We start from the raw sequence: 12,500 nt of genomic DNA on the forward strand, positions 1-12,500 counted from the left end.
ATATATATATATATATATATATATATATATATATATATATATATGTATATAGTACCATGCTAATACAAGATGTTACTTTACAGTTCAGCATCAAAACAGAATATATTCAGCAAAATACGACATCAGCCTATATATGAGATAAACCAGTTAACACAAAATCATCCATTCACTAAATTACCTTTGTAAAGATCAGGGGTAAGTTCACGTCAAATCTCCAATACTTTGTACATCCATCTTTGACCAAAGAGGGTCTATCAAAGCACAGAAACAAAGCGTATAACTCTATTCGTAGATACACAAAAAAGAAACTTGTTTGTTGTACACAAATGCATTAATACACCAATGCCAATTTCTCATGGGATCAACATGCCATCTAAACGAATGACAATTTATGTACAACTACCTTGGAGCTACCTCCGAGTAAATGGAGCCAAGTACAAACAACTTCATGGCGGGGGCAAGACTCCCAAAGCTCACTCTGAAGACCATGCCATCATTACGAAAGGCAGTTATCACACGAACACAACATGCTGTTCATATAAAATGACTACTGATGCATTACCCCTATCACCGGAGCTCTTTGTCGTCGTCACTTCCACACGGACCACCGAGGTTCTGGTCTCGACTCTGACGAAGGGTTTCGGGGACAGTATCTTGCTGGAACTGATGCTGTTCCGGACCGACCTTTGGGTTGGGCTTAAACTTCTACCCATGGGGCTACTACCCGCTGTTGTTTTACGAGGGGAAGTTGGTCCTGCAGCATTGGTGTTTGCAGGAGACTTGCTAGGGGCAATTTTACTGGGAGCACCGATCGTTCCTGATGGTCTTGGAGATGTTCGGTTTTGTACTCTTGACGCGCTGCCCAAATGGCTACTTTCCCTTGAAAGACTGCTTGGTGATACACCACCTGTCCTGGGAGATTTCACTGTTCTCTGGGGCTTGACTGAAGTGTTGTCTATACTGGAATGACTACTCAGACTACTGTTTTCTCTTGACAATCGATTTGAGGTTGTGATTGGCCTATTTCCTTTGGTACCACCTTCTGAAGACTTATTACTCAAAGTACTGTATTCTCTGGACAGCCTATTGACAGTAGGATTCTTAAGTTTTCCAGATGTGCCACTGTCCGACGACTTGCTGCTTAAAGTGCTGTACTCCCTTGACAATCTATTGAGAGTGGGATTTGGAATTTTTGAAGGAGTGCTGCTATCTGAAGATCTATTGCTCAAATTGCTGTACTCTCTAGACAGTCTATTAGTACCGGCGTTCGACCTTTTGACAGAGCTATCATTTATTGATCTACCAACGTCACTGCTTTTAGGACGCTCCTGTAATCTCCTGGGGGGGATTCCGACTGTACTATTTTCTCTCGACAAATGCTTATTTGGCGTTTGTAGACCACTCACGGATCTGTTGTGTGGTCGCAACTGCCGATCATTATGCAAAGATTCTCCTGTAGGTTTCTTTCCAGCTGAACTGGAGTGTTTACCAACATCCCATGATTTTCGATCACTGGCAGAACGAAGATCTAATGATGTTTTTTCTCTTTTTAGATTTCGATTTACACTCATAGGTTCAAGTGACGTTTTCTGACGTTCAAAACCCCCAACACTAACAGGGCGTTTAGTGTCCCCAAAAGGCTTTGTCTGAGCAGAATTCCTTCCTACTGATGATCCGGTTTTTGTGCTTTCACCAGAGTTAGAAACTCTGAGGGAAGATGAAGAGATGGTGGAAACTAAAGTCTTAAGTTTATTAGGAAATTTGGCACTGCTGCCCTTGCTAGAATCCTGTTTGTTTGCATTCTTTACTGAACCAGTATTCTTAGCATCATCTGTGTCTATTTTTGATGGGGAATTATCATTACTGCTTAAAGAAGACTTGCCTGATGAACTTTTGACACTGCTCTGTAGGTTAGTCGTTTTTAAATGCGGCTCAGTTCTGTGAGTTTTATCAATGCTGCTCCTGGGACTTGACCCTTTACTTAACTGAGCTGTAGTGCCACAACTGCCACCACTGGCTTTTTGAGATGGCGTGAGCTTGCTCAGCTTAGGTGGAACTTTACCAACAGAAGCACCTGCCTTTCTTGCTGCACTCTGTGACAGGACGGGCAATTTCCCACTGTTTGCTATACTTATAGCAGCACTACTCCTCCGCCTATGACTGGATTTTAAAACTGTGACCCCTTTCATGATGCTCCCCCAGTTGCCAGATTTCCTTCGTCCTAAAGGGGATTTAAGACCTGCTGTGGCAATCGTTTTCGCTAATAGCGTTCTCTTAATTGGAACAGCAATCAGACTGGGACGTCTGCCTCCTCCTGCCCCAGATGAGGGTCCTCCGCGGCCAGACCGCCTTTCGCTTGCACTATTCCTGCTTTTGCTGAGACTTAAGGCACTTGTCTTTGATTTCTGCAATTCCTTTGATCTCTCCGCTTCTTTCTTGTTCGAACTGTCAGGCGGCTCTGGAGGCAGAGTGTCCGGTTTTCTAGACTGGGTTGCCAGGGTGGTGTTACTGTTACAAATTCACAAAGAAACATCAGAAGATCACAACTTAAATTGTAGCTCATGCAAATTAAATAAAATCTTCAAGTTTAATCAATTAAATCTGCGTCAGTATTTCCACATTACACATAGTGCATATACTATATGCCCTACGTAAACCTTACATCAGCAATATGGAGTTCCCAAACTAATGTCCATCAATCAACAATCTGCCCTAGCTACCTTGGCATTTGTTTTGGAATAAGTCTCAATTCAATTCTAAACCGATTACAGAAAAGTGATATATAAATCACACTGAAGCTGAATAACAAGGTTCTCCTATCCACCACTCAAAAGAGAAATAAAAAACTGGAGCATGCAAGAATCTGTAAAAATGTATTTCACATAAAAGTAAGTTGAGTCAAAATACTTACCTGACATTAAGATACCCACTAATGAAATTCTGTATGACCTACAACCAAAAGCAAACCTTTTTCTCCCAAACTGGAGATATTTTTCGACCCAAAACATAAAGGAAAATTTCTCTTTTACTGCTCTGAGGAGGAGCAATGTTGCGGCAAAAATTATAAACAATGTATTGTGTTCTTTACCATGATTTGACGTATACAGATTTTTGGCATTAACCCAAGCACTGAGGAAACTATGGCCATTCAGCGCTGAAACGGAAATTGACAGTAAAAGGTTTGGAAGGTGTAACAAGAGGAAAACCTCGCATGTGCACTATGAACCAACTGTTAGGAGGGGGTGGACAGTAAGATGGAAGAAAATTATGAAAGAAGGTACAGTAAAAAGAATGAAAGGGGTTGCAGCTAGGGGCCGAAGGGACGCTGCAAAGAACCTTAAGTAATGCAAACATTGCACCGAATGAGGTGCACTGACGGCACTACCCCCCTACGGAGTATTTACCATGAAGGGAAATACTAATTCAAAAAACATCACTTTGGATATTGATTCGAAACGCACTCACTTATGACATTTAACCATTTGCATAGATTCAAAGCTAGACAAAAATGATCATCATAACGTGGAAAATAGTATAGAAAATTTACGTAATATATGTCTCCATTTGTCCAGTCAAAAATAAATAAGGAGGGGGCTACTTCGTTTGTTTCAATTTATCCTACTACCTCGAAGCGCGCCACTGGATTGTAATCTGCCTCTCAGTGCTCGTAAAAAAAAATGCAAGGAAAACTGTAAATGAAGTGGTCTACAACTCGCTCTGCTAAAAGTTACCTATGATGTAACTTAAGAAATAGCCACACACAACTAAATATACCTGTAAGACTCATGAGCGGTGTTGTGATACTGGGGTAGACTGATCCTGTGATTTTGAGTTGCACTGGTTGCCTATAGAAACTAAAATGTTTAACCAAAAAACTTTTAAAAATAAAAATTTGAACGAGTCGCTGCACTACGGCCATTACATATCGGGCCCTCGCCTCGGAGAAAGCTTTATTACAACTTACGGGATTAGCAGACCATTTAACACATTTGGAGCACATGATACACACAGTCAACGACATGTATTAACAAAAGACCAGCTGATCCAAGATGCACTTCGAACTTAAACATTTGCAGCAACCAGACCTGTACAATAAGCTCCCGCTTGATACTGTGAGGCAGGATATCACGTCTCTCTTGAATTAAAAGTAATATTTTGTATCTTTCGAATGTTATGACAGTGCCGATTTGACTATTAATATAAGCACATTAAGTCTCTTCCAGTCTGTATATTTGTGGCCATGATAAAAAAAAATATTTACATCTATAGCTGTCATTATTCATTCAGATTATGTAGTTGTTGACACCCAAGATTCCACAAACACACTGAATAACGTACAAACGCTTATTCATCATACCAAAAACGAACGGCGTCGGTGGTCGCAGATTAATTGGGCACTCAACATCGTTTACATATTAGATAAGTTTACCATCAAAACGTTTTCTATTGTGGTCTCCCCAAACGAGGATTTGCGGACACGTAGATTTTCTTCCGTATAAATTAGACAAGTTTACCAATCATTTTTCTGCTATACTTTCATATAAGGTGATAAGTAACCCCAGTAGCTGTGCGTGCGTGCGTTGGTTTCAAAGTAAATAAGTTGAGGATTATTAGAGTTAATAAATCATCTGATCACATTCAGCAGTTTCATGAATTATATATATATATATATATATATATATATATATATATATATATATATATATATATATATGTACACACACGTAGTATTTATGTCAAAAGACAAGCGCTGGGCCCTTTGAGGTCACTGGGTGCTGAAATGGAAATTGAAATAAAGGCAATGGGAATTCCAGCTCGAATCTCTCAGATGTAGTTCCACTGTCGTATTATTTATTACGGCAACACACGCATATTGAACAAGCGAGTATATTTCCAGTCGATTGGATTCCCAAATCATATCCATCCTGCCCACTATCTATCTCATCTGCCTCTTAATCTCTTAATAACTTCCAACCAACGAGAACCTGTACTAGTTATCTGTTCCTGAATGGTTGAAGATAGATAAAAGGATGGGCCTTTTATCTATTTATCTGCCCATCCTTTTATCTATCTATCTATCTATATATCTATCTATCTATATATATACATTTATATATATATTTATTTATATTATATATATACATATATATATATATATATATATATATATATATATATATATATATATATATATATATATATATATATATATATATATATATGTGTGTGTGGTGTGTGTGTGTGTGTGTGTGTGAACTCCTATGCACTGAGGAGGAGGAGCAAACAAGTCTGATTCAGTGCAAACCTCAACTACGGATAAATTGGCAAGGTTGGAAAAGTTGAGTAAGCTAAGAAAGAAAAACGCAAAAATCAATCTTGAAATAGGCCGTCCAAGACAGAAACGGCTACTGGAAGCTTATTGATAAGAATTTTACATACACACACACGCGTTTATATATGTATAACTGATTCACGAAGATTTGGAACGTGATGAATATATAAATGTAGGTAGAAGCCACGAAGTTCATTGAAACGATGGAGTGCTGCGAGATGTTTTGACTCTGGTTCTGTAGTTAGCAGACTGCTATGTAAAGGACGTCGAGTCGAAAGATCTTGCAGCTATTCCATCATTCTTAATGCAGTTTTATGCAAATAAACACGCACATATACACAGAAATACATCAACACACGTTTCCTTCTCACACTGTAAATCTACATTTTAATTCATAGTTTCAATGACTCTTCTCAAACAACTTGGGAAACTTGTGGTATATTTCAACAAATAATTAATCTGGCAATTTTTATGTCTACCTCTTCATTAGTTTGAAAGGTGATTTACTCTGTGCCGAACATACTGATGTATTAATAAAACTATATGTTAGAAGTAAGCAGTTTTTTTGTTTTTTTTTTAACCGCTATTTTCAATGTCGACATTCAAGTCTTAAAATTTTTTAACCACTACTTTAGCCTTAAAAGGTTTTTTTACCACTAATTTCATTTTCGACATTGTCTTAAAATTATTTAACCACTATTTCATTTTCGAAATTCAGTCTTAAATGTTTTTAACAATTATTTATATTTTCGACATTCAATCTTAAATGTCTTTAACCACTATTTTCATTTTCAGCATTCAGTCTTGAATGTTTTTAACAACTATTTATATTTTCGACATTCAATCTTAAATGTCTTTAACCACTATTTTCACTTTTCAGCATTCAGTCTTGAATGTTTTTAACAACTATTTATATTTTCGACATTCAATCTTAAATGTCTTTAACCACTATTTTCATTTTCGACATTCAGTCTTAAATGTTTTTAACAACTATTTATATTTTCGACATTCAGTCTTAAATGTCGTTAACCACTATTTTCCTTTTCGACATTCAGTCTTAAATGTCTTTAACCACTATTTTCCTTTTCGATATTTAGTTTTAAATGTCTTTAAGCACTATTTCATTTTCGACATTGTCTTAAATGTCTTTAACCACTATTTCATTTTCGACACTAAGTCTTACAAGTTTTTAACCACTATTTTAGCCTTAAAAGTCTTTAACCACTATTTCATTTTCGACATTCAGTTAAAATGTCTGTAACCACTATTTGCATTTACGACATTGAGTCTTACAAGTTTTTAAGGGTAGGCTCCACTTTGGGGGTGCCGATCGTAAAAAATATTTGCCAAAAATACACTAATCAAGACAGGCTAATGAAATTTTCAGGCATTATTAGCACTATAATAATGCATATTCCCTGTGAGTTTTTATCATCCTACAGGGAAAATTAATGATTTTATGAAAAAAAATGTGAAAAACGGAAATTTTTCGGCCCCTCGTACTGAAGGTTATTTGGTGATTGGTGAGAAACTACAGTCTTGAATAGAAAGAAATTCGGTCTGACAAAATGTTGGGTATCAACTTCCACCTTGGAACATGCACAAAAAAAAATTATCAAAATAGAACAGTAAATAAGCACGTAATAACAAAAAAAAGAGCAACAACTTTGTAAGTTCAGCGAAACAAGCCTGCCAAAAAATCAGACTATAGCTAGGAAGAAATATTCAGGAAAAATTCAAATCTCGATTTAGGGACAAAACCCTTTGAGAGTTTGTAGTTATTATGTCACTTGATAGCCTAAAACATCTAAAATTATATTATTTAGGACAATCATAGAAAACCCACCTCCAAAAAAAAAAAAAAAATAGGGTGGGGGTGGTCTTGATTGTCCTAAATAATATAATTTTTAGATGTTTTAGGCTATCAGTGACATAATAACTACAAACTCTCAAAAGGTTTTGTCCCTAAATCGAGATTTGAATTTTTCCTGAATATTTCTTCCTAGCTATAGTCTGACATTTCGGCAGGCTTTCGCTGAACTTACAAAGTTGTTGCTCTTTTTTTTTGTTATTACGTGCTTATTTACTGTTCTATTTTGATAATTTTTTTGTGCATGTTCCAGGTGGATATACCAACATTTTGTCAGACCGAATTTCTATTCAAGACTGTAGTTTCTCACCAATCACCAAATAACCTTCAGTACGAGGGGCCGGAAATTTCCGTTTTTTTCACATTTTTTTTCATAAAATCATTAATTTTCCCTGTAGGATGATAAAACTCACAGGGAATATGCATTATTATAGTGCTAATAATGCCTGAAAATTTCATTAACCTGTCTTGATTAGTGTATTTTTGGCAAATATTTTTACGATCGGCACCCCCCAAAGTGGAGCCTACCCTTAACCACTATTTCATTTTCGACATTGAGTCTTCAAAGTATCTAACCACTATTTTCATTTTTATCACGTTCGGCTCCCTATTTCCGTCCTCCCTTCTCCCCCTAATGAAAGCAGTGGACTTGAGAGAGGTAGGTGAGTCTCGACTCCCGAGGAGGCTCCTCTAAAGTGAAATACTTCCAAATGTGAAGCCTTCCTCCTCCACTTCACTTCACATCAAGCGCTTGTCTGAAGTTCCCTGACAACTTCACTTGGTCTCCCTTGGAGCAGTTGCCCGAGATTCTTTCATTTATTTTATCATTTCATTTTTTACTTATGTCTTATGTCCTTCGAGGCTTCCAAAAGGGTACACGCCAATCACGTGCCCATGGGCACCTCAAAGACTAGTCGTCAAAAATGGCTTTTCCAAATATGAAAATGCTGGAAAGTCGCTGGTGCGACCAACTCCTAGATATGAGGAAACGAGTAAGATTGGCGTGTGTCTGTAAGTATGTAGAGACGCAAGCGCACAAACAGACAAGAACAAAACAAATATATACAATATGAAATGATTAAATTCTTATGGCCCACTTTACCTCGAGTGTTCCCTTGGAATCGGTTCAGTTTTAAGGTTTCTTATGTATGTACCTATTTTATGTAATGGACTTTTCAATTGACCTTATACTTTTTAAATTATTTTCTGGTACTGATAATTCTACCATTTTATTAATTTTGTACGTTACTAAGCTTTGACTTCCGACGTTGTGGTATTCGACTTTTCTGTCTTTCGCCTTTCTATCGATCTACGATGAATTTTGACCATCTTTTTAAACTGTATAAATACATATTTCAAGCTATACTGACGACTTGAGATTAGGAAGCCAAAATCTACGCGAGGATAAAAAAATGGGAAATGGAGATATGATTGCTATTGTGTGTGTGTATATATATATATATATATATATATATATATATATATATATATTATATATATATATATACGACCATTGTTACAAAAGTCGTTTAATATCCAATTCGCCCTACTTCGGGAATATCACCAGTAGGGAATTATTATAAGCGACAAATCGACTTCCAGTAAACGCTCAAACCCACTGAGCCATCAAAACTGATAGTCGTTGGAGGTTACTGTCCAGTGTTCGAGAAACGAAGGTGCTAATCTATTTATCACTTATTTTCCCCCTCAGTGATGTTTCCAAAGTAGCGCGAATTGGATGTTAACATTTGTGGCTTAACGGTTGTATATACTGTTTGTTTGTGTTTTTACGTTGCATGGAACCAGTGGTTATTCAGCAACAGGACCAGCGGCTTGACGTGACTTCCGAACCACATCGAGAGTGAACTTCTATCACCAGAATGACACATCTCTCACTCCTCAATGGAATGCCCGAGAATCGAACTCGCAGCCACCGAGGTGGCACGCCAACACCATACCGACCACGCCACTGAGGCGCTTCTTGATGGTTGTATATAAATCACGGTGATGTGATAGAAATTCGCACATATACACACATACCCACATCACTCGGTTTCTTTTTACCGAATACGTTACTATATAATTGTGATAAACCCCAATGCCCGCTTGGTTTTTTTCGCATTCATCACGCTGTTTTTGGATGTATGTTCCACCTCTCCTGAGGGATACTTTTGAAAGATGCATATCCCTCAAGAGGTGTAACATAAATCCTACCCACGTGAACTCTCGAGAGTGACAGAGTTTCCAGCCCTGAGATTGGCTTATCAACAGCCAATCAGGAGCGTCGCAAGGGACTGGCCTAGACATCACATGCACAGTTAATGTGAATCTACTATAGTTGTCTTGATTTGATTTTGATTTAGATAGATTTTGGGCATAATGCCAAGCACTGGGGCGACTAAGCCCATTCAGAGCTGAAACGGAAATTGACAGTAAAAGGTTTGAAAGGTGTAACAGGAGGAAAACCTCAAAGCAGTTCCACTATGAAACAACTGTTAGGAGAGGGTGGACAGTAAGAAGGAAGAAAGAGATTATGGAAGGAGGTACAGTAAAAGGAATGAAAGGGGTTGCAGCTCGGGGCCGAAGGGACGCTGCAAAGACTCTTCAGTAATGCCTACAGTGCACCGAATGAGGTGTACTGACGGCACTACGGGGAGCTAGCTACCTGTCGAATTCAGATAGTACGTGTATTAGAGCTGAAATAGACCCATCCTCACCATTGTAACCACAAGGGCTCAAATTTATGTGTATCCGAATTCGACAGCGATATTAATGAATGGGTGGCAATGGGCTGCTGCTAATCCTTCTCTTTGAAGGTGACCTCGTTCCGATACTCTATTAGCAGTCAGCTTGAAATAACTCCACTTGTACTAAAACTTGCTGCAAAATATTCCTTAAAAAATAAAAAATAAAGATATTTGGGCAAGGTACTCCGAGATACAGTTGTAATAGGGAACTGGCGAGTCTGGTATGTACAGCATGTGAGAAATGCTGATGACAGTTTTCCCCTCAAATAGTAGTATAGTCCGCCACAGTCGACGAGACGGAATCAAACTGTCGAGGTGAACAGTAACAAAATATTCTCAGAAACGAAGCCAGCATGAACATTACTCAATAACAGAGAACCTCCTCATGGAGACACTACGTCTGCGTTTCCGTGCTTAGTCGAAGAATGCTAACTAACACTACATTTTCTAAGAGGTCCACAATAATAAAAATTGTTGCGAGTTCGTGTATAATTTAAAAACCCTCTACAAAGCTTTCGAACCTTTCGCTGGGTTCATCTTCAGTCCAAAAAAAAAAGGGTTCGAAAGCTTTGTAGAGGGTCTTTAAATTATACACGAACTCGCAACAATTTTTATTATTGTGGACCTCTTAGAATATTATATATACTCTCTCGATAGCGTTTTTCCCAACTAACACTACATTGTTATAATGATACCTACCACAACAAACAGAGAGACAGACGTACGTACATTACGCTCCACAGAATATACACAAAAATGGGGAATAACACTGGAAAAAAGCGTTATCGTGAACACCGCCATGTTTGCTACCTTTCATATTTTAGAACGACCTTTCTTTAGTCACTTTTATAAACGGATGCATTGAAATGAGTTATTCTTGCGTGAGTAAATGACCCAAAGCAAAACATGCTATTTAGTTCGGATGCTGATTGCCATACTTGGGCGCATTCTCAGAGGCGCTATTGTAAGGATTCGTGTCCTTAGCGCCACCTCCAAAGGTTTTATCTGTTTATTTATCTGGAATGACTGAATGTTATTCTAACTCATACAATTTACGTAACTAACTCGAAGACTGCCACAGCATATGCAATGATATGACGCTGTGGTTTGGCCATATGGTTACGGGTTAAACGTGAGACGAAAATATAAACTAATTCTTAAAAGTTTTAACTAAGCCAACATGGTTCGCAGCGACTCCAATTTAAAGAGAGGTAAATGCTTGACGTAACAACTCAATAAAAAAAAACTAGTAGACCAAAAGCGAGAGACGAAAAAAGAAAAGTTACACAACCTTGATGTGGTTTCAATATCAAATTACGAGCTAACGCCTTCAACTCGGACGCTATTTTTACTTACTAAGTTATCAGTCATTTTTTATGGTACAAGATCAAGTCAACGTCTTTGACAAATTTAATGCAATTGTAAGGATACTGTCTCCGTATACATATGTCACGCACACACACTACTATATATATACAGACATACATACATACATATATGTCATGAAGCTAGACTGTATGACTTAATATACTTAGTTTTATCCATACTTTAGTATGAATAGCCAGGAATAGAACATACAAGAAAATCAAAAGCGTTTATAGTTTTATATAGTTATTCATTTACAAAATTTACCCAATAATGCCCATGGCAATTCTTTTTTTTTTTCTTCTTATTCTTCTTTTTTACTCCAAAAGGATTCCAATGAGAGACAAAATGGCATATACCACTTCCTGCTATGGATAATGTGTGAAAGTCACCTTTAATGGGCGAGTACATAGTCTGCAGCCCAATGCCTCATAATGTAATTGTAAAACATGACAAAATAAAATAGTGACCTATTTCAGTTTAATGAGCGACAAATGTGGTGTAACAGATGTGTTGTAAAGAAGAAATGTACGCTAGCTGATTGTGCAATGAGGGAGACCAGGATTTTTGGGTTACTGGTGAGACAAAGTGAATGTGTCTAGGAACGTATGGGTAAGTTTGATATATTCTGACTAGAAATATCAAAATGAACATTAACTACACAGCCGCCATACGCTCAGTAGTTTCTCCTGGTAAGCAGGAACCAAAATAAATTATAACTCTTAATTCGAGATATACCAAGTGAATGCATTTGGAGATAAGGACTATTTTTACAATTCCCCCAGCTCCAATCACAGAAGGAGAAAGATTGGAAGAGATGGGAAAGTTTAATATTATCTCTTACTGACATATGGTACACGATATAAGGATATGGTTCGTCTATTTGATTTGGCTAAATATACAGGTAATATTATACAGGTATATATATATATATATATATATATATATATATATATATATATATATATATATATACATGCATATATAATATATATATATATATATATATATATATATATATATATATATATATATATATAAAAGCGAATACCACTAGAAAATGACAGGCAGAAAGTAAGTACAAAGCGCTTTCTTCCTTCTGTTTATTAAGGCATCGTCGGGACACAAATGAAATACAATTGGATAGAAGGTTACAAGGCTAACAAAAAGATCAAGAATACCAGAT

The 12,500-nt window shown here is 37.2% G+C and overlaps 1 protein-coding gene across 5 annotated transcripts in view; it reads right to left on the reverse strand.

The window, feature by feature from the left end:
* LOC135216988 (uncharacterized) overlaps positions 1-12,500 on the reverse strand; it is a 358,855-nt gene that overhangs the window by 312,087 nt on the left and 34,268 nt on the right. For 3 of the 5 annotated variants that reach the window (XM_064252540.1, XM_064252538.1, XM_064252539.1), the window contains exon 2: positions 563-2,508. The exons of 1 other annotated variant lie outside the window; for it this stretch is intronic. In XM_064252540.1, coding sequence (XP_064108610.1) covers positions 563-2,508 — 1,946 coding nt within the window. Of the gene's footprint in view, positions 1-178; positions 447-562; positions 2,509-12,500 lie in introns of those variants that run through there. One more of the 5 variants, XM_064252542.1, reaches the window with a different exon arrangement.

The sequence above is a fragment of the Macrobrachium nipponense genome, chromosome 7, assembly GCF_015104395.2.
Source record: "Macrobrachium nipponense isolate FS-2020 chromosome 7, ASM1510439v2, whole genome shotgun sequence".
Lineage (NCBI taxonomy): Eukaryota > Metazoa > Arthropoda > Malacostraca > Decapoda > Palaemonidae > Macrobrachium > Macrobrachium nipponense.